This window comes from Notolepis coatsorum, assembly GCF_963971535.1.
Source record: "Notolepis coatsorum genome assembly, chromosome: 1".
Lineage (NCBI taxonomy): Eukaryota > Metazoa > Chordata > Actinopteri > Aulopiformes > Paralepididae > Notolepis > Notolepis coatsorum.
Window position 1 is genome coordinate 276824536 of NC_140165.1, and position 23961 is coordinate 276848496.

A 23961-nucleotide genomic window follows, 5' to 3' on the forward strand; every position below is an offset into this window, starting at 1 on the left:
CAGGGATCGGCAATAGGCGGCCCGCGGGCCAACATTGGCCCGCCAGCAATAAATTCTGGCCCGTCAGATTATTTTGAGAATATGATATTTATTTGACGCGCGGGAAATATTCACTCGGGACGCCAGGGTGTCTTTTATTGTGAAGCTGTATCTATCTACCGGCAGTCATCAAAAGCATGTCTGTCACTATAGCCAATTGAAATGCTAGAAATGGTCAGGTGGACTGGGAGAACCAATGGAATAGTCCCACCGGGCCCAGTGTCTATTTCCCTAACGCACTTTCACTTCCGCGTTCGAGATGCGACTCGCGAGCGAGTTGAAGAAAACAAAACAAACATCTTTGGATAGCAACGGGGAAATATAACGCTTCTTTTAATAAACAGGAGCCATACTTAAAATACGGGTTTATCGCAACAGGTCGGTGATTCTTGCGTGCCGAGCCGACGTCCTCTCTGCATAATATGTGGCGACAACAACAACAACAACAACAACGAGGCAAGTTGGCAGATGAAGTAGCTGCATTCAACGCCAATATGGAATTGGAGGGCGGCGAGTGGATATGACATGTTTCAAACATTAGCAGGGATTTTGGAGGACTTAACAACAAACAAGGAGGTACGGTGAGTCGTGTTTTCATCCATTCTGATCTGTTCATCACCCGCCGGTGCCGCGGTGATCTGCAACAGCTGAGAGCTGTTCATGAATGAATGGATGAGTGAGAACTTTGTTTGGCGGATTGCAGAGTGGGTGCAGTGCAGTGCGGCGCAGTGCACACGGTTGTTGGGGGGATGCAGACCAGAGAAAAACGTTTGTCTTTTTTCAATATCAGTATATTAAATTAGCCATTGTTTTTGATCCTGGCCCGCCAAGCAACTTATCGCAACCGGTGTCTCTCGCGTGTTCACATGGCAACACGAGGCTGATTGATTGATTGATTGATTGATTGAAAACTTTATTAACCGATTGCAGAATGGGCTCAATGAAGCAAGCAACTGTGTTCAAGTTGGGTGGACATGGGTGGGCATTCAACGCGAGTGGACATTTGACATATTTCAAACATTAGCATGGATTTTGGAGGAGCGAAGCAGAAACAACAATAAGCCCAGGTCTGCCTGCATTATGGTGAGTTGTACATTCGATGTATATACACCCGCTGTGGTGGTTCAAATCAAATGCACCCTACTGATCTGTTGATGTGTTATAATAATAATAATAATAATAATAATAATAATAATAATAATAATAATAATACATTCGATTTATAATGCGAGCACGGAGCACCTGCATTCAAATCAAATGACTGATCTGTTCATGTGTTATGCACTGTGTGAGAGGCACTTTATAATAGAAAAAAGACAGTGCAAACATGTATATGTCGTTTATTTTGACAGGGTTAAACATTTTTCATTATCATTGGCCCGCCACACAATGGCTTGGGGAAAATCTGGCTCGCGACCAAACCTAATTGGCGACCCCTGCAATAGTGTATAATGTAGGGCTGTCTTAAATGCTTCGAAGCTTCGAACGTTCGATTCGATGGCACAAGCTTCGAACATTAAAAAAAATCGAAGCCTAAAAAAAAAAATCAAAAAAATTTGTTTTCAAATTTTTTTTTTTACTTCGATGTGTGTGTGTGTGTGTGTGTGTGTGTGTGTGTGTGTGTGTGTGTGTGTGTGTGTGTGTGTGTGTGTGTGTGTGTGTGTGTGTGTGTGTGTGTGTGTGTGTGAGAGAGAGAGAGAGAGAGAGAACTACCCATCCCAGTTAGGACAGCCGAATCCCGTCCAATCTTTCGCCGTCGACTAAAGACTCACTTCTTCAACCATTATCTGAAATGATAAAAAAAAAAAAAAAATCTAACCGTGACTAACCTTACTGTCATGCACTTGTCCTAATAAACTAACCTACACTGTAACACGCAACACTTTGATGAACATTGTTACTCAGCTGATAGAGTTGTACCCTTCTTGCTGTCTTGTCGTACAGAACTTGTAAGTCGCTTTGGATAAAAGCGTCAGCTAAATGACTAAATGTAAGTGTGTGTGTGTAGGTGTGTGTGTGTGTGTGTGCGCGCACCTTGTAGAATTCCACACATAAGAAAGAAAGATACTGGGATGAATAAACAAAATAGGAAATAAAATTTAGAAATGCATGCAATACATAAATAAATATGAATCTCCATATATGAAATATAACATTTAGATAAGGTGCTATTGAGATGTTTTGGTGAGTTCTTTGTTTTTTTGTGGAAGTTGCCCTTCTTAAAAATGCATGAACATTCACTGATAATTGCTCTGTAGTGGAGTCTACAAGGTCTACATTGCCGGACCATGTAGAATCCGGACCTTGTAGACTGACATAATTCTGTGCATAGTTTAGTCTACACAGGCCATATTTCAAATAATCAAAATCTTACTTCATTCATCTTAAACATTCTTGATTTGGGGGATTGGTAGTTCCCATGAAATCTGAAGTTGTTCAAACGACAACAGCGATCCACCTTGAATTAAATCACACAGCCGAGTGAAACCTTGTTGGATGCGTCAGTCACGAAAGGGGCTACTTAATTAATTAATCCAACCCACTTTATTTATAGAGCACATTTAAAAACAACAACGTTTACGAAAGTGCTGTACAAGTCCCACAACATAAGATAATTTTTTTTTTTTCTCTCTTCGAAGCTTCGAATTAAAATCGAAGCTCGGCCCCGAAGCTTCGATTGCCAAAAAAAGCTTCGAAGGTCAGCCCTAGTATAATGTGATACTAATTCTGGTGGGCTAAATTACATACAAACTTAAGTTCAAGATATTACAGAAAAGGTCATTCCTAATCCTACTAACATGACAGTTTGAAATACACCAGAAGGCCTGCCACGATAACACATTTTGCTGGGCGATTAATTGCCACCGAAAATATCGCGATAAGCGATATTATTGCGACCGGTTAGATAATTTTTTTTTTGAGAAATTTATTTCCCAAAACTTTTATTTTGAAGCCCACCGCTCCGTCTTTTCCGGTGTTTTAGACTTTTATTTTGAAGCCCACCGACCGGACCGGAAGTATTGTTGTAATTATCAGGTACTTTTTTAGTCCCTGCTCTGTCGTGGTTCCAAGCGAGTGAGATGCATGCATCTTATTGGTAGAAGTGGTACCAGAAAAGTCACGTGAAACACTGCAGACCACTGATTGGTCAGAATAGAGACGCGTCGCTCGTTGGATAGTCTGAGGGAGTCTGAACCAAAACAGAACGCCGCATAGGATTTCATAATCATTATGTTTGCAGCAGGCACAAGTGCAATAAACAAAGGATACAGTCACTGTGTATTCTGCCTCATTTATTGATTAAACAAAACCGACATCAACACAATTTGCCACCGAGCGGAGAGTTTAGTCTCGCAAAAAGATCGCTGACTTGTTAAGGCTTGTTGTTAGGTTAGGTGCTAATGTTGTGCTAGCGTTTTAGCATGGCTATCGTACATAGCGTGATCAATATAACTCGCTATTGATTGTTTGTATGAGTAACGTTAATGCTAGTAGAATAGACACAATGAGGGGTAACGTTAGCCCCACGGAGCAGCCGTACTGTATTGTACCCATTCTGCAATCTGTTAAATAAAGTTTTCATTCATTAATTCATCCTGTGCTGTGCTCTGTAGTAAAGCCAGCGGCCCGCCTCCCAACACGGACAGTGACTGAGAAGGGGCACTGGTTCCGCCTCAAACAAACGCGCAAATACAGTAGCAATTAATCGCGCCCGTCAAAATCATTGCATTCATTTTAATTATCGCGGCAATTAATCGATTTATTGCTTATCGCGGCAGGCCAGAGAAAGATATACTGCATGTTACCTATAGTTTTTTTTACCTCTCTCTTTTCCTGGCAAGATAGTCTACTCTACATTGACCCGCTGTCTGTAGTGAGTGTCTGTTTGCTTGTTTGTGCCATCTAGAAAATAGGTTAAACTAGTTAAACATGACTAATACATGTACAATTACCTAAATGGAATGTCATGCTATACCGTTTTAAAAATGTTCTCATAAGATGGTACAATACTCAAAAAGAAACGTTAATTCCTAAATAGGAATGAAAAATGACAGAAATGTTGAAAAATATATGTTAAAGTATACAAAGAGTTATGCTAAAACAAAGAACTTTATGTATATAAAACATGAATAAAATATAAATATACAGAAACTACAAATACAGGACATATATCTATCATCTAAAACACTCGGCAGTGGTCGCCCCACATGATACTCGGTCGCCCAGATGATGTTTTTAAGGTCAGTCAAATATTACAGGCTAACCATTAGCTACAGAAACCAAACTAGCTAGCTCTTACCACATGTCACTATCAAATTCATCATCAAAATATAGATTTTCAGATAAAACGTATTATTCACAGTTTTGGGGCGGTCGTCCCACAAGACATCCAAAAGTGGCAATTACATTACAGCAGTTAAAAAAGAGATTTATTTGCCAATATGAAAGAGACTTACTAACCTGCTAGTTGTTTCTCTGGGTCCCTCACATGTGATTGGCTGATGCAACATCCTGTCCTTGAGGTGGTTTCAAAATAAAAGTCCCACAATTGTGTTTTCTTGATCGTCGCCCCAGATGATATTTCATAAAATTAACATATGCGGACAACATTCGTTTGTATATTATGATGGAAGTATATGTGCAAATGCTTCATAATTTTGTCAATGAATGCAAAACATGTTTGAAATTATGCCAAATAGGGCAAGGGAAATATTTAAATAGATTTAAAGTGATTTTAATCCGGTTGTCCAAATAGAAGTCAATGCTGGACGGTCGCCCCACATGGACATTTGACACTTCAGATAGCAGAAAAATTACCAATAACTTGAATGTTTGGAGGAGTTAGAGTGGGTCTGTATATGGGGAAGGTAGGGCTGGGCGATATAACGATAACGATAAATATCGCGATATATTTTAATAATCGATATCGAATATCGAAATAAAAAAAAATCGAAAACGTTTTTTTTTTTTTTTTTTTTTTTTATATATTATTATTATTATTTATTTTTTTTACCTGCAACAGGGCAGTTTTAAAACCAGAGACAGTGGACAGACTTGTCTTTCTTGCCTGCAACTTAAAGTAATGGCTTTGCTTGTCCAAATGACAATACTGACCAAATTCAGATTTCTTTTTCTCTTGTCCATTTATTTTGTTTGCTTTCTAATTTAAAATAAATTTTGAAACCATCTGTACACAGTAGGCTATGTGTGCTAGCAGAACTAGACTCCAGTCACGAGTCACAGTGCACATGTGCGGTGGTTTGTCCACCAAAAAAGCGCCAAAAGATCAAAAATAAACTAGCAGAGCCAGAACTGTTCAACTCCTCTGGAGCCACAGCCAGCAGAGAAGCCGGTTTACTTTAGCTTTTAAACCAGCTGCAGCCTGAGAACTGGAGTGTGAGGGGATGTAACACTAAAGATGGCGGCAATGACAAAGAATTGCTGCAAAATAAACATACATCTGTTGTAAAAAAAAAAAAAATCTTATACTTATAACAATTCGATAATTATCGATATCGAGAAATAAAATAAAATTATCATATCGTTATCGCGATATGATTTTTTTCCATATCGCCCAGCCCTAGGGGAAGGTATTAGAGATACATGTAATCTTTTTATGAATTTTAATGTTTTTTTTAAGGTAAGAAATTCAGTGGGACAGAAAAAATAGGCGTCACGTCATTGACCCATCCATTGAATAAAGACCTGGTGCTGAAGGGGCATCAGCGCGCCCTGCTGCTGGTGGTCAATCTGTTAACCAGAGTGCTATCTATACATACATGTAGTTTCAGTGTGATTTCCTGGGTTTTGGAGTTATGTTGTAGAAATGTCTGCCTTCACTCCAATACAATTGAGTTGAATGGCACTGGGTTTGTAACTATCAAAGAGTCGAATAATAAAAAGCAATGTCTTCCCAGAAATGATGACCCGGTTACTCAATATAATCCACAGACCTTGTTGTGAGAAGTTTCACTGAGACATTTTTTCAAACCAAAGTACACCTGGCTGCCATATATTATTATTCTATTCGACTTCATTGTTGAAAAATTAAATAGGCTCCCGGTTATTTAGAGTTGAGAAAAAATGTAATAAAGGAAAAAAATAAAATAAAGGAAAATCCATTTCTTATAAATTATTATTTGTATTCATTAAATATATTTATTCCGTTTTTTGTTCCCCCAGGGAGGAATGGATGCGGGCCATCCAGGCTGTGGCCAACGGCCTCAAGAGTCAGCAGCAAGACGAGGAGCCCATGGATATCAAACTGGGCTCGCCAAGCGACTGCACCGGGGCAGAAGAGATGGAGGTGGCCATGGCCAAGTCCCGCACCAAAGTGGTCAGTATTGAGCCACTACAGCACAGCTTTATATCATAAAATATTGATTATCAATCGGCATGTTGGTTTATTGATCACTTATTGACACATTGATTTATTATTAAAATTACATTAACTCATTCAGTGCCAGGGATTAGCTGGGTCCCGTTATAGCTATGCCACGCTATAAAGATAGGAGTGCGTCACCTTGTTTGTAGAGCTATATCTATATTCTATATTATAGCTATGGGGACAATACTATGGTCATTTCATTTGACACAGACTTTCTTCCATCCAAAATGCAAAAAATATATCATTTTTTCATGCATACGAGTTATCCCGTGGTGAATATAAGTATAATTTCAGAGTGATCCGGGGTAATTCCTGGGAAGCAAGTAATAGGGCGCAACGTGAATTCTACTATAAGCGTTGGCGTTTCTTACTATTTCCAAATCAAATGTATATAATAGGCATTATGTTTCATCATGAATGCATGAAAGGGGGGGGGGGGGGGGGGGGGGGTAGTTTTTTTATGCTTTGATGGCCAGTAACGGCATTCGTGTTGAACACTACAGAAGCCGATCAGCTGGATGGATATGAAAACATTGTTGGATCAAGCTGAAATTGATGTCAGATAGTATGGATGGGACAGAATTAGTGATGCACCGATGTGAAAATTGTGGCCGATACCGATAACCGATATTAATATTGCTGTTCTGGCCGATACCGATATTTACCGATGTCGATATCTCTGTATAGAAAACACTTTTTTATGATAATCAAATAAAGAGCTATTTTCCAAAACGCATACTTTTTTTTTACTTTTGTAACTTATTTTCAGAAATGACTGATATTTTGAAACTATTTAAGGCCAAAACATGTATTAAAAAAAAAATAAAAAATTAATAACGGCCCTATCTTGTTATCGGACCGATACCGATGTGTAAGAAAACGGCCATATCGGCCGATATTATATCGGCGGCTGATATATCGTGCATCACTAGACAGAATATTTGAAAATTCGAATAGTCATTCAGTTATTAAGATCGATTTAATTAGTTTACAAACGATTATTCGTTTTGTGTTAAAAAATATATATTTTGCCTAGTTTTTAGTACGCGGCGCCTCCGCACGAGGGCAGTATAGCATTTGCTACATCGCTGTGAGACCCCACGTGTGAGACCGGAGAGAGACTCATGCGCGTTGCGCGGTGAAAAATCTGAAGCTGAGTGGGCACAGAGCAGCTTAAACATGATGCAGGCGCGGCACCAGCCGTCAAAAAGTTCTGTGTGGAACTCATTCATAAAAATTTGCGAAAATGAGGTGCGGTGCAAGCTCTGTCAGGTAAACCTGTCATATCACAAGTCCACGGCAACTATGCACACGCAGACGACTAAGACCCAGCAGACACCAATGTTGGGGCAGCGACATCCGCAGCCACACAACAATCCGCAATGGCTAGTTTCTTCACGAGACGAAGTAAGGCTGATATCGACAGACGTCAACAAAAAAACTACGGCCCTCATCTCAAAGATGATAGCGGAAGCCATGCTTCCCATCAGCTTTGTTGAAGGCGAGGGGTTTAGAAGTTTGATGGCATTTGTGGAGCCAGAATATACAGTCCCATGTAGAAAAACTATTACCGCAAGACTGGACAAAATGTATGATGATACTGCAAGGGAGCTGCGCACTCAGCAGTGTGAAAAAGTGTCTCTCACAACAGATGCTTGGACAGCACTTACAACTGAATCGTATGTGACGGTCACCTGTCATTACATACGCAAATGGGAAATACAGAGCGCTGTTCTGCAAACCAAAGCAATGCCAGAGCGGCATACTGCAGAAAACCTGGCAAATGTGCTCTCTGCCGCCACTGATCACTGGGGACTAAACGGAAAAGTAACTGCATGCGTACATGACAACGCCAGTAATATTACGCTTGCCAACACTCAACACCTTGACTGGGACTCTCAGCCGTCTTTTGCCCACACGCTGCAACTCGCTATAAACTATGGCTTTAAGCTTCTAAACATAAACCACGTCGTTGCTTCTGCCAGTCGCCTTGTTTCACATATCCACCACAGTACAACCGCAACACAAGCATTGAAACAAAAGCAACAACTTCAACGTGATGCTGATTGTGATGGTGACCCAAATTACAAATTAATTCAGTACTGCCGAACAAGATGGAACGGTATACACGACATGTTCAAGCGACTAATTGAACAGAGATGGGCAATATGTGCAGTTTTGTCCGACTGATCGTTCACCAAACTCTCTGATGCACGCACACTGGAAATGACAGATAACAGCTGGGGTGTTATGGAGGAGCTTATACCCGTGCTTCACTCACTGAAATGCGCTATTACTGCGTTATCTGGGGAATCTGGAGTATCCGTCTCCATGGTTTATCCGGTTACAGCAGCTCTTCTGTCAAAACACCTCAATGAAACCCAGGGAGTCACGGAAAGTGTCTCACTTCAAGCACACTGTCTGAGTCACTGGGAGCGGCGACTTGCACCTGCCGATGTCACCAGCGCTGGCAAGGTGGCATACATCGCATGCTTCCTGGACCCCAGGCACAAACACCTGAGGTTCACATCTGATAAAGTTAAACTTGCTGTGCAGGCAAAGTTGTCTGACTTCCTCTCCAGCAGCTCCGAAGGCGCAACTGGATCAGAGTCAGGTGAGGAGCCGTTGCCCAAAAAACCAACAAGTGACTGCCATGGCAGTCCTGTTGGGCGAGGATTACAACTAGGAACCAACCGACACAACTACTGAAATAAACCAGTACTGCCAGGACAAGTGCCCACCCCTCCACATCGACCCCATGGCCTGGTGGAAAACCAACGAAAACAAATATCCACGACTGGCAAAACTGGCAAATGCATACTTGTGTGTGCCCGCAACGTCTGTGCCCTCAGAGAGGGTCTTTTCCGCAGCAGGACTTATTGTTAACAGTCGTCTCCGTCTCCAAAATTAAATGGCATATTGGCCTGAAAGTTGCTCAGATGAGCATTTGTGAAGACGGCCTGTTTGTCAGCCGTAAAAGGTAAGCTATTGTAAATGTGTAATTGATGTATAGCCTACAGTATATTTGACGGTGTAAAAAATGTATGTTCATGTCAGCCCGTCATGTTTAATTTAGTTTTTTTTATAATTTATTTAACGTTAGACATGTTTCATTCAGTATTATGGCTGCATAAACCTCAGCCGTAAAAGGTAGGCTATTGTAAATTTGTAATTGATGTATAGCCTATATTTGACGGTGTAAAAAAATGTATGTTCATGTCAGCCCGTCATGTTTTTTTTTTTTTTTTTAACTTTGGCCATTCCCCTGGCTCTTTTATGTGTTTATCACATTTATTCTGGTCAAGGATGACCGACAGAAACAGGCTGAAAGGGTTCAGATGGGGGGGAAGACACTCTGGGAAAGGCACGGCTGCAGTCCGGGATTCGAACTCGCTAAACCCCAGATCCGTGACGAGCACGGTTGTCCACGGCGCCGAAATAGCGCTCGCGGTACGTGGTGAGCTACTGGAGCTCCCCCAGCCCGTCATGTTTAATTTAGTTTTTTTTAATAATTTCTTATTTAACGTTAGACATGTTTCATGTTTCATTCAGCATTATGGCTGCATAAACCTGACGGCCTATATTTGACGGTGTAAAAAATGAATGTTCATGTCAGCCCGTCATGTTTCATTTAGTTTTTTTTATAATTTTTTATTTAACGTTAGACATGTTTCATGTTTCATTCAGTATTATGGCTGCATAAACCTGACAGCAAAATAAAAATACAATTCAGATTCCTTTATTGTCACTTTTAATAATATTAATAATATATTTGATTTGTAATGCGCTTTATAATTGTGGAGCAATTACAGTACATTGTGGAACTTTTCAGTACAGTTGTGACCATCTTGGACGGCTCTCTCGCTCTGTCTCTGTGTCAGGCCAGGCGCAAGGATGAAGTGACCGAGGGGTCAGTAAAAAAATCTGCAAATGACAGTGTCATAAATCAATATGTCCAGAGTGTTCTATAAAAGTATCGTTTTATTTGTCAAACGTATTCAAGTATAAACATCATAACCATGTCACAACAGCATTTAGAATGTATATCATCAATACGTTAGTTTAGGAATAGGCTAAAGTGTTGGATAGATTTTCCTCTTTGAAGTGTCTGTATATTCCGTGAGAAGCGACCATTTTGTAAAACCTTGTATCATGGGAATTGTAGTTTTTTTTTGCGGTCATTTTGTAGCGGACAGCTATAGCTCTGTATCTGCGTTGGAATCTTTCAAAACTACACTTCCTGTAAGGTTCTATGGGGTTCAAAGTTCTGTATGGATTATTTCAATAACTTATTATTCGGGATAATTCTACCACAAAAGGTAACGTTTTTGACAAATATTGAAACGCACTTAGTTTCTCTTCCCTATTGTTAGCATGCAGCAACAATTAGATATTTTTTTTCGTATTTTTTTATCCACTTTTTCTCCTTATTTTTCTATTTTTCTCCCATCCCAATTTCGCCTCGCCAATTCTCCCTTCCTCCCCTGTCTCGAACGTTGCTAGACTATGTCTCCCACTGGTCGCCTGCAGTGAGGACCAAGCCTTGCATCACGTGTCCCCTCCGCGTGAATACTTTCGGCAGCCCACTTGTCCTTCCGCATTGCACTGATTGGCCGAGCGCGCGCATGAGCCCTCAGCCAGGCAGCAATACTACGCTCCAGTTAACCTAATTTATACAAATGGAGTATTGATTACGCCGTAACGAATCATTAATCATTTATCATTTTTTACACATATGTTGTATTATGTAATTGGTTTGTCATGACAAACCAATAAAAAATCGCATCGCCGGCTTCGCGTCTTCGTTGCGGCCAGGTCCACGACCCTCCGTGCTCCGATCGCCAGCGGGGAGAATATGCTGCCCCGAGCGACATCGCTGAGCTCTGGTGTCCGCTGGACGAAGCCAGAGACGGTCTTATTATGGGGCTTATGCCGAGAAGCAGCCAGTAACACAACAGTCAACACATACTTAACTACGACCTGTAGGAGTCGCCGTCCACAACGTCCAATCCCCACCCACCAGCTTTCCCACCCCTAACACTGCCAATTGTGTTAGTATGAACGACCAGCCATGCAACCAGCCAGCATAGCAACGCCGAGAGCTGGGCTCGAACCCAGCATCTCCTGCGCCACTGCGCCACTTAGCCGCCCAGCAACAATTAGATCTGAAATTAGTTTCAAAACGGTTGCACTGTGGTGAAAATAAAAAAGTACAGTAGATTTCATTATCTGTTCTTATGCACGCCTGGTGATACTAAATCCAAATTGAACTCTGGCATTTGAAAGATAATATATGTATATAAATGTGCGAATTGGCTATAATAAGGTAATTTATAAGCCTGCTATTCTATATTCTATAATAATATTTCCAATTGCATTGGTCCGAATGGGAGAATTCAGTACTGTATCTACAGAACCTTCTGTTTAATCATCTTCCCTTTATTCATTTCCTTAGATTTTGATTTTGTACACATGATCTCAAGAAGGTACTGAACGAGATCAGTGGCAGCGTTTAATGTTTGGTGATTATTACCATGGTGTTATTCACTGTCAAAGATGCAAAGAAAAATCATAATTCATATTCTTTGTTTCATCACAATTTAAGCAAACCTAGTAATAGAGACAATATTTCTGACACTGGGAACATACATTCACTGAGGTCCATAGATGTCCCTAGATACCAAGAATATGCAAATAGCTTGTAGAAGTGGAGCATTATTCCATTTACTTAGGTATGTATTTTAGGCAGATTTTCAGAAAATAGGCTCCGGGTGGAAGAGGTTACGTACCAGCGATTTTCGAATAGCACTTTTGCTAGAAAGTCCCATTCCTATCAGATAGTCCTTACCTGTGGTCAATGGTATTCCAAAAAGAATATTCCAATTGTCTGATAGCGATTTCCAGTATTGGTGTCCATCTGGTCCCGGACATAATTTGGCACAATTTATGGATCGAGTGTGCCAGATGCGTTTCGAAGTGCTCGGATGAAGCGACTTACTCGGCTCCATCTAAATATAGCGCCCGGAGACATTTGAGTGTAACATAGAGTTAGATATAAGGTTTCAAAGGGTGGGCGACACTGCCGGTATTGCACTTTGGCGATCTCAAAATCCCTTCCTATGGCAACACCGAGGTCAATGGATGAATAATGAATAAAAATAGCGAATAAAAGAAAAAAATATATCTCTGGTCTGGCGTCCAACGCATGGCGAGTTAACCCGAGATATCTCAGGTCTGGCAATTAAAGAGTTAAAGGAGCAAGTTTGGGCAGAACTTAGAAATATTTTCAAATCCTTAAATCAAATTCGACAACACCCCTTCCAAATCAGGATGCCTCCAAAGTCCCTGCTAGCTAACAGTGCTAATGTGTTAGCAGCAGTCCTTCATGTATGCACGCAATTGTTATGCGCATAACAAGTGCACATGTCACTAGTAGGGATGGGTACCGAATTCGGTACTTTTAAGGTACCGAACCGAAACACGCCGGTACTACAGAGTATCGATTCAAGTGAGATACCGATTTTTATTTTTATTTTTATTTTTTACCTTTCTTCTTTTCATGTCAACGTTCACACGCACAATATATGCTTACCTAGGATTTGACTTGATTCAACAACAAAGCAGTCGGAGCAATGGCAAGCCGAAAACGGTTGAAATTGTAGTTATTTGAAGTTTGGATTTTTTTTTACGACTGAGGTAGGTAAATAAAAGAAATTTGAGACTAAAGTACAGAAAAAAGGTACCGTTGGGTACCGGTATCGATTCACAGGTACCGGTTCAAATGTGAAAGGTACCCATCCCTAGTCACTAGAGGGTTTGATAGACAGTTCGCTTGACTTGGTCGTTCCTTTGATGGGATTGTTGCTTTAGCTCCTACCCCTTACAACAGATATTTTTTATTTCGGTGTCAAACGTCTTATGTTTTTGAATACTATTGCTTACTGTCGAGATATAAGAAATCTAAAATGTTGCCAAAAATCAGTGGCTATTGATCCTTTAAAGCTGCAATAATAATTTTTCACATTTTCAAAACTTCTTATGACCACCTGCTATCAAAGGGTCTTGTTGAGTCATGATGTCCTACTCAAACTACCCTGCACCACCAGCGGCTAGTCTGTTGTTATTCCATCATTATTATTTTTTGTTGACAAAACGCTGCCCGTGTTTTAGCTCCGCCTATTGCCTAGAGAATGTGCTGTGTAAATGAAACGCCTTGCTGCCCACTAGTGGTCAGAAGATGATTATTGCAGCTTTAAAACATAAATCTTTGGCGTTTTTTCCATTGCCTTTTTGATGTAATACAATTGGGTGGCTACATGGAGGCGACATGCTATCATTCTAGCTCCCTTGCTCCTCTAGAGGAAGTAGAGATGACTGCATTTCCAGCTCTGCTCCTCCAGGCGGTGTATGCACTTATGTTTACGTTCAACCAGAGAAGACAGTGATACGTGAACCACAGCTAGTGCATTTATGTTTCCGGATTGTCTGTACGTACATATGTACGTCCGTCGTCCGTCCATCGGTCCCATTCTCGTGAGCGCAATATCTCAGGAACACCTTGAGGGAATACAATTTGGCACAAGCGTTCTCTTTGATTCAAGGTTGAAAAAGATTTTGGTGGTCAACGTCACTGTGGCCTCACATCCGTCTGCCAAAAAGTGTGGACATCTTCACTGCATGCCTTTTGATGTTTGGCTAAGTGTGGTTTGGGAGGGTGGCACAGACCACAATGAGACAGTTGGGCTGGAAGATGTCTTAGTTAACATTGACTCAAACTGAGGCAGGGCTTTGTCAGTCTCAGCAACAAAATGGTTCTGGAAAAGACAGATTTCTTTCATATGGACATGGAATCAAACAGTCTTCAGCGTTTCCATTACCTCCAGTGCTTCTTGACAGGGGGAGGGTTCTTTGAGGAAAATGGACAATGGTTTATAGCTAAGGTAATGTTTTAAAGCCAAATAACTTTATTATCAAATACGAATATTATATGATACAACTTTTTTCATAATTCTTTTAATGTGTTTCTGGCATTGTGCAGAGGACCTGGCCAAATACAAGGTTGGGCCATAACCTGCCCCCAGGCCGTAGTTTGGGGACCCCTGTCTTAAAGGGATTTTCGGAACCCTAGCTATATGTCTTACTTACAAATGATCGGTAGAGTCCTTTTTTAGCACAATCCATGTTGTTCCTCATACTAGTCAATGGGGTCAAGTTCCTGTATGTACAAGGCTGACTGAAGCTCACTGAAATGTACTCCACACACAAAGTAGATTTCAGTGAGCTTCAGTCCGCTTATCATTAAAGCTTCTCTCTGTTGTCCCAACAGACCATGAGTGACTTTGACTACCTGAAGCTGCTAGGGAAAGGGACGTTCGGTAAAGTCATCCTGGTCAAGGAGAAAGCCACGGGGGTGTACTATGCCATGAAAATCCTCCGCAAGGAAGTCATCATCGCCAAAGTTGGTGCTCACTACACTTACACACTACAATGAAACCTCACTACACTTACACACTACAATGAAACCTCACTACACTTACACACTACAATGAAACCTCACTACACTTACACACTACAATGAAACCTCACTACACTTACACACTACAATGAAACCTCACTACACTCACACACTATAATGAAACCTCACTACACTTAACACACTATAATGAAACCTAACTACACTTAACACACTATAATGAAACCCGTTATTTAGACCACCTTGTGTTGTATTAGAATGTGGCCCCCTATTGGTGTTGGGGAACTGTTTTAATTGTCTTAACTGTGTGTTTGTTCCAACAGGACGAGGTGGCCCACACAGTAACGGAGAGCAGAGTTCTTCAGAACACGAGGCATCCCTTCCTAACGGTGCGCTACTGCAGCCTTGCTTTGCTCTTGTCTAATTAAAGGGATCCAATGGAGTTTTCTTAAACAGCTTGCTTTTGTTTATGTTCATATTTTCACTTAAATAGACGAGATTGCTGTTGTTGTTTTATAGTCTATCAGCTGACTTCTTTGACAGGCAGTTGAGCTTGTTAGATTTCCAGGAAGATTATATAGACCAATCAGTTTGAAGCACAATGGCATGTTTACACATTGTGCATCCTCGACATGCACATTCTGGAAAAACATGTGATACACAGTTTTCAGGGGCCCCCTTTCTCCTACTGTGCTCTACAGCGCAGAATTTTGTTAAATTTTTGTTTGTCCGTTTGTTACAGCCTCCCACCCCCCCTTCCCACAAAAGGCCTTTGCTTTTTGGACAGGCTGCTTTTGTATATAAGAATTTGTTCTTAATTGCTTGCCTGGATAAATAAAGGTTAAATAAAATAAAAATAAAATACAGCGCCGATTTCATCAACTAGTGGTCAGAAACTCCATTGGACACCTTTAAACTAACAAGTCACTCCGCAATCAACTCATTTTGTTTTGCCTCCTTTGCAGACACTAAAATATGCATTCCAGACACACGACCGGCTATGCTTTGTGATGGAATATGCAAATGGTGGAGAGGTGAGTTTTTTGTTCTGTTAGACTCACACGTATATGACCCTAAAATAAACATTCATACAATCATATGTTTCAGCCATCCGATTTATAGTTATAGTATTCACCATTGTGTCCTGTACAATATAGTTTGGTGGTCCTCTTTGGCCAAGAGATGAGATTTGCTATGACATTTGTTTCTATATAAAGCCATAATTGGAGATTGTCCAAATTACATTACTTCATTGTTGGAATGGAACTCTGGACCCTATGGTATACGAACAAATGACTGGCTCACACTTAAACAGTTTGTACTGAACTTGGTAGATCTGCCTTTGTCTTCTGTGCTGATGAATCCTTGAACGCCCCACAAGGGACATTGAAATGAGATGCACTAGTCTCCATGGGCCGATTTAGAGCCCTAGTGACCAAGCAGGTCACCACAATCTGTAATTGTTTTTTTTAAATCTGTTTGAGTGTGTAACGTTTTAGAGGAATCCATTTTTCTATTTCCATTTTTTTATATATATATTTATATATACATAACAAAGTATGGCCTTGTACTTTGTATATTCATTGATGCTTATTGATGATGATGATGTAATACTGGGCAACACTGTAAATGAGGGTTGCCCATCGGTGTAAAATTCTAAATAAAGATTGAATGAATGAATATTCCTGTTCATATTATAATATTCATATTATGTGTATTTGTCTCTTCTCCAGCTTTTCTTTCACTTATCTCGAGATCGGGTTTTCACAGAAGACAGGGCACGGTTCTACGGTGCAGAGATAGTGTCCGCGCTGGAATACCTTCACTCACGAGATGTTGTTTACAGAGACCTGAAGGTGAGATAGCCTCTTAGTCATTTAGAGACCTGAAGGTGAGGTGGCCTCTCCCACTCCTCTCTATCTCCATATATAGGATCCAGTGTTATGGTTCCTAGTATCATAGATTTAGTTTTTTATTTATACAGATCACATTGATAATATTGGTTCAGCTGCAACAGAAATATTAATATTAGTGTCAGCCAAAATCTTTATCAGTTCATCCCTAGTTTGTAGATTTTTTAAACCAACTGCTGTAGTGAAACTGCTGAGTGGCCAACAGTTGTAGACTGTGGTCGTACCGGGCAGCTCCCAATGAATGCATGTTGTAGTTGTATGATAAAGTAAAGCTGGTTGTCTTGTCCCATCAGCTGGAGAACCTGATGCTGGACAAGGACGGTCACATAAAGATCACAGACTTCGGCCTGTGTAAAGAGGGCATCACAGACGGTGCCACCATGAAGACTTTCTGTGGGACCCCAGAGTACCTGGCACCAGAGGTAATGGCAGTATACATTCTGTACCCAGAGCCATCCCAGTGGCAGCGGCTTGCTAGCCAAACCAGTCGGATGCTTCATCCCAGTGGCAGCGGCTTGCTAGCCAAACCAGTCAGATGCTTCATCCCAGTGGCAGCAGCTTGCTAGCCAAACCAGTCAGATGCTTCATCCCAGTGGCAGCGGCTTGCTTGCCAAACCAGTCAGATGCTTCATCCCAGTGGCAGCGGCTTGCTAACCAAACCAGTCAGAAGCTCCATCCCAGTGGAGCTTTAGCTTGAAGTGATAGTTAACATTTTTGGATCCCTAGCCCTATTTGCTACTTACCACTTACTTGATGCTCTTGATCAGTAGAATCCTTTCTCAGCACAACCCATGCTGTTCCTCATGCTAGCTCCAGCTAGTTGGCCACTAACCAATACAAAGTCATTTTGGTCGAGTTCCTGACTGAAGACGACTGAAATCTACTCCACATTGAAACACAAAGTAGATTTAAGTTGTTTTCAGTACAGACAGGAGCTTGACCCCATTGACTTTGCATTGGTTTGTGGCTAACTAGAATGATGAACTGCATTGATTGTGCTGAGGTACGACTCCACCGATCAATCAGTGGTAAGTAGCAAATGCTAGGCACTTGGGTTGCCCCTGTTAGTCCATAGGTCTGCTCGTCGGTCGTTGGGGTCATGATTAACTATAGTTGAGTAGTCATTAAATTGTTCTTTTTTGTCTTTTAACACTTTGGTTGCCACTTGTTAACATGGTAAAACATGGTTGAATGCCACCACCCACTTCAATGATAGCGCTGTGAACGCATAATCTCTGTCTTAAATTATGGCTATGTGTCTAATCTGCCCGTCGCTTATCAATGACTTGTTTGCAGTCAACATTGTCGAAACGGATATTTTTTATTTTATTTTTATAATTTTTTTGCATTTTTACAGCTTTATTGGTCACGCAGGACCGACAGAGGAGAGGGCGAACGGGAGGAGAGGTGGGGGAGACATGCGACAAATAACGACAGGAGCTGGGATCGAACCCGGGTCGGCCGTGTAGGTGCACGAGGCACTATGGTATGCGCCACGAGGGCGCCCCGAAACGGATTGTTTTTTAATCGGTTCATTTCCGTTTGATAGCATTTTGAAAGAAAAAAACTTGTTTTCTTGAAAGTTTCAGGAAAATATATAGATTCCGTGATAAACGGCATTTACTGGAATATTCTGGAATACACAAAAAACTGAAAATGTTCTGCCTATTTATGACTCGTTTTCAAATAAACGCTACATTATCTATAGTATGTGTACTTATGCACGCTAGAGAAGCGATCTGAAAAAATATATATTCTCATTTCCTGATCAGCGCGCGCACACACACACACACACACATGGGGCTAACGCTGATATCTCTGTGAAAATAGATCCGATTACCCCAAGACTGGTAAAATAAATTGTTTACCTCAGATCAGATGTTCTCCAAAAAGATTATTCCAATTCCTGATCGCCATTCCAAATATCGATCGCGTTTATTGATTCAACGTTGGGTACTGTAAATATGTATTCCACGTTTTTTGCGGCTCGGCGATCACTTCGGTCTCTTCAGATGGCTTGACGGAAAAGTTTAATGAGGAGGCTGGACCCCCCCCCCCCATCAGTCTAATCCAATGGGGTGCAGTTACACAGGGAGAGACAATAGGGGGTGGTATTTTCCCAATGGAGCTCAGAGAGAGTCTGCAGCACTAGCGTGAGGCTTGATTGATGAAATATGAATTTAAATCGCTAATAAAAAAAATACGACAAACAAACGCTACATAGCATTGGTGGCATTCAACAGTCGGCATGAACTAACGACAAAACGCGTCCGTGGCACTCAAATTGTGTTAATAACCACTAAATTAGCTTTAGTCAGCGAATTACTATAAGTCTACTAAGAATGTTTTTAGTCATGTACTAAATAGGTAATTTAGGCACAGCCATGTATGTAGTGGATCTTGGATCATTGAGTTGATGTTTTGATCAGAGCACTGTATCCAGTAAATTATATTCATTCATGGCAGCCCCACCACAATATCAGACAGACTCACCACAAAGTGTTTTCCTATATATCACATGAACAGGTTTAATAGTCCTTTCCACCTCTCACTCCAGCGTGCAACCAACCCCTCGCCTGTGAGAAACATGCTTGTATGCTTGGATGAGCATGTGATTGAGACTACTTTGAACATGTCAAGTTAAAGGACATTGTTCCGGGACAATGTGGTAAACTGCATTATAGGCATCAGGTTTAATCCATTAAGAAAAACCTGACAGAAAGTTGGCATTGCTGTTTTGAGACCTGGTTTGGTGGGGTTCTTTATTCTCCTCTCTCATAGCCAAAAACATGAGTTAAGAGCTTTTTCCATTGGAAAGTAAATGATTAGGAGTAGGTCACCTGACTACAAACATGCCATTATCTACATGCAGGTGACTGAATACTGCCTCCCAGAGACATTTTTCAATCTGCTTTTGTGATTTTGGCTACTGCAGCAAGATGCTTATTCTGTAGATACGTGGCAAATGTAGTTGAATCATCAGGAAGTGTAGATCACAGCTTTTTGGTCAGTTACGAGATGTCAAAAAGACAGCTCTATCCAGGGAGAATAGCAGTTCTCATTTCATTCCAGATGTATGCAAGCATGAATAAAAGTTGGTCTTGGTAAGTATTTTATTATACGATCACAGCGTGGTCTAATTCGGACTGAGGCGGTGCATCCAGACGACTCGTTCTTCTCTGCTTTCACACTACAAGCCGATGTCTTGAATTCCAGAATCCTGGCGAGTGACTTGTTCCTTTGTTAGCACTCGAATTGCGCTCGCTCTTGCTGGCGGTTATTGATTTTCGGTCGGTTTGATATGGATGTATTTCTCGTTACGATCCAAGGCGATGTGAAGCAAGCCCTGTGTCTCCTGTCATTCCACCATCCTGAAGCCACGTCCGCCATGCCTTCAGCGATAGATTTAGTTTATTGTTGCAATAGTAAACATTCTACCAGATACATCCAGATAGTGTGCCATTCATACTCGTTTGCTAGCTTTCTCACCGAAAAAAGCGGACGGTTCTGCATTACATAACGTGAATGGCCTAGGACAACAAGTAGGTGTCCAGCTGCCAAGATCTAGGTTAAAAATAACAGTGATTATGTAATTATAATAACAGTAATTATCCTTTAAATGACAGCGGTCTAATAGCTGTTGAGCAGAGCCTGTTATCTTTCTGTTTCTCGCTTCCTTCTGGTTGTCCCCAACTCTTCTCATTGTGTGCATTTCTGAAGTTTTAATCTGTAACACTATCCACCACGATCCGCTTGTGGTTAGCTAATATTTTTCTCACAGTATGGGCTATAATGGTCCTTCTTATTGAGGCTGTTTTGTCATGTAATTCCTTTAAGTCATTGGGCGCCATGCCCTTTCCCCATCTGTACTCAATGGCGCCAGCGTTATTGACCATTTTAGCGATGTTTGCAGACCCATCGTGTGGTCTCTCTGTATTATAGCTATGGTGACAATAGTATGGCTAATTTGACAGGCATTGTTCATAGTCCATCACTGACTAACTAGTTAATTTCTACATACTGTAGTTTGTGCGCTATTACACGCTAAACATCACCCCTTTCCAAAATAATCCAGTCTTTTTTCATAGATCGTTTTAACTAAAAACTGCGATTGTGTTTGTCGAACATGTTTTACGTCTGGTAAAACACGACACTGTGATCGGAACAGAAGCATGTTTTACGTTAAAAAAAAAATACCAGCAGGTTACTAAGATAGACCTTACCAGAAAGTACTCCAAAATGAATAAATCCCAGTTGTTCCCATGGCGATCACAATTACTCATGTATATTGGGCATGGCTACCATATGGGAAAGAATAGCTCTGAGGGACCAAATCTTCCACCGATTGCTATGTTGTGATCCACTCCTAGGCGGAAACAGCCGAAGGTAAACTCAGTACTGGGGACAAGTGATATCCCCAGTTCAAAAGGTAGGTGATACTGCCACCTGGTGAGATTCGATTGCAATTCCAACGTAGGCAGGGAGACCTAGGGAGCTCCGGCCGAGTGTATAGAACGGGGATCAAAGGATCTAAAAACAAGATATTATGTTTTTGGCGCTCAACAGTTGGCGGAGAAACAGGAGATATTACGTGTTTGGCCGTCATTGGGTTAATGGTTTGGACTTCATCTGTCTCGTCTGTGCTGTGTATGGTATATCAGCTGCTGTGCGACAATCCCTCTACCCTTCTGGGGATCTTTCCATCTGTCATCAATTTATCGATTGTTACATTATGATTGAATGAATCATCTAGAATGCAAGTGGTGTCAAAGTAACGCATGCACTGATTCTTATGGAGTAAAGTATGGTGGGTTGTCGGTCTTGACTGTTGGCTACAGCTTAGTTTAACTTTGACGTGTTATTTAGGGATGGGAATTGATAAGATTTTATCGATACGATTCCATTATCGATTCTGCTTATCGATTCGATTCCCTTATCGCTTCCTGGTCAATTTATAATTTTGCTAAATTAATTGGAAATGCAACAGAACTAAGCTGGTTAGAATAACAACATGCAACTTGACATTTCTGATTGTCATTTATTGTTGAGCCCCCATGTCAGAAAAATACAAAAACTGTAAAAAAAATTTAATTAACTATAGCCTACACTTAAATAAAATAATGTATTTGAGATTCTCTTACAATTTTTTTTTTTTTTTATTCTTAAACTAATTTAATTCAGATTCAGAGTATTTATTTGCCACATGGAATCATACAATCAGAGTTTCTTCATTACACAATCATAATTATCATTCCATGGACAAAAGGAGCAGGAAGAAGAATAAATCTTATAGTTACCTGCCCCTTATCTATTGAATAACGACCTGTTGAATGTAACTACAGTTCAATATCTTAAACTAATTTAATCTATTGAACCGTAGTTGCATTCAACAGGTCGTTATTCCCCTGACTCCTCTGTCTCTGGTCTTTCAGAGACACACACACACACACACAGAGCTCCCTCCCCGGGCCCCTGTCTGTAAGGTATTGGCTTGTATGTTGCACGGTACTTCCTGGCTTACCGACTAGTAAACAACAGTCAACGTGATCACCACACGCTCTCCGTCTCTTATTATATGTGAACTAAAGAGTACAAGGTTTACACAACAGCCCCCACCCCCTTTTTTATTGTATTTGTACCTGTACTACCTGCTGTCAGCTGTTTATCTCTCTCTGTGAGCTTGATTAGCTAGCGTTAGCTCGTGCTAGCTCCGCGGCTAATCTTAGCTTACCCTGAACTAAATCAATGACTAGGTTCTAAAACATTGGAGTAGTTTTCACTGCACATAGAAGCAGCCAAACAGTGGGAGCATTTCGGGAGCATATGACCAAAACCCAGGCAATGTCGAGCCCTTAAGGAATCAAATAGTCTGCCATGGCTACATGCGTGGCGCTAACGTTATGCGCAACTGTAGGAAAAACCTGGCTGCGATAAGGGAATCGATAGTCACAGAGGCATGCGATTCCAGGAATCTGATAATTAGGAACCGGCTCCCAACGGGAACCGGTTTTCGATTCCCATCCCTAGTGTTATTTGCCTATTGGGGGACAAAAAAAAATCACAAAGATTTACATTCGGTGGACTTTGAATTTTATTCAATAAAGCCAGCAAGGATACGCTTTCGGCGGTCAAGAATAAGTGATATTGTTAGTCTAATGATAGTCTATTGATGTAGGCGCAGTGCTGAAGAGAGCAGACGTGTCTTCAGGAGCTCCGCAGTATTCGCCTATTTTCTTTGAGTATTAGTGTGTTATTTAACTTATTCCTTTATGCTGTGGAGCAAACGGATAGTAAGAATCCCATTGTACTTGTTGCATATGGCAAAAAAAATATCTGAATCTGAATAATATGTGACAAAGACAAGTGTTTCACTTGGAGTGCATTGCAAGCATAGACGATAAGAAAATATATTTTTACCACTAGCCTAGCTGTTGGCCAAAAACACCCTTCCTGGAGTTTTAAGCTAGGCTAGCCATTAATTTGTGCTAAGCTAGGCTAGTTTGGAGCTGGCTAACTTTCTACTGAACGCACAGAGAGGAAATTGGTATCTATCTTCTTAAGTCCATAATAAAGTCATAAGAATAAAATACAGTACTAAACGTAAGAAGTAATAAGTAATAATATACAAATATACAGTGGATTCAGTATATTGCACAAATGTATTCAGTAATTTTTAAAGTGACCTTTTTGTAGTGTATTATGTAACGGAACGTAGGCCAAGTGCGTCCACATTTTTATAGGATTCTATCACATTTTCATAACAATAGCACCCTGCGCCGTTTTCATTGAGGTTTCTTACAAATTAACGATGCTTTATCTTGTCCTTTATATGCCGATTATCATTAGAATCTTAAATTGTACCATATGTCCCCCTTTAGACAACATATGTAATGCTACCAGCGCACTTTTGTTAAGATAATTAGTTGGCCATTCGCGGTCGCTATACCGAGGTTGCAGTAATAGTTTAACGCTGTTCAGATCACGTCGGAGAATATAGACCCATCCCAGTGACCTGCGACCTGTGCTAACGCTCTTGGGAAATGCAGTGTTGTAGTTCTCAACATTTTCAGCCTTTAATTTTAAACCAATGCTGCCATCTACTGACAACAAGAAAGTGTTGTCTAATCGTCACCTTGAGAGGCACTTCC

General features: G+C 40.9%; 1 protein-coding gene across 2 annotated transcripts in view; it reads left to right on the plus strand.

Moving 5' to 3' along the window:
* The window catches only part of akt2 (v-akt murine thymoma viral oncogene homolog 2), a 134438-nt gene that overhangs the window by 96528 nt on the left and 13949 nt on the right, over positions 1-23961 (plus strand). For both annotated transcript variants that reach the window (XM_084324349.1, XM_084324350.1), the window contains exons 5-10: positions 6223-6376; positions 14754-14885; positions 15224-15289; positions 15866-15934; positions 16634-16756; positions 17107-17235. In XM_084324349.1, coding sequence (XP_084180475.1) covers positions 6223-6376; positions 14754-14885; positions 15224-15289; positions 15866-15934; positions 16634-16756; positions 17107-17235 — 673 coding nt within the window. The remainder of the gene's footprint in view (positions 1-6222; positions 6377-14753; positions 14886-15223; positions 15290-15865; positions 15935-16633; positions 16757-17106; positions 17236-23961) is intronic.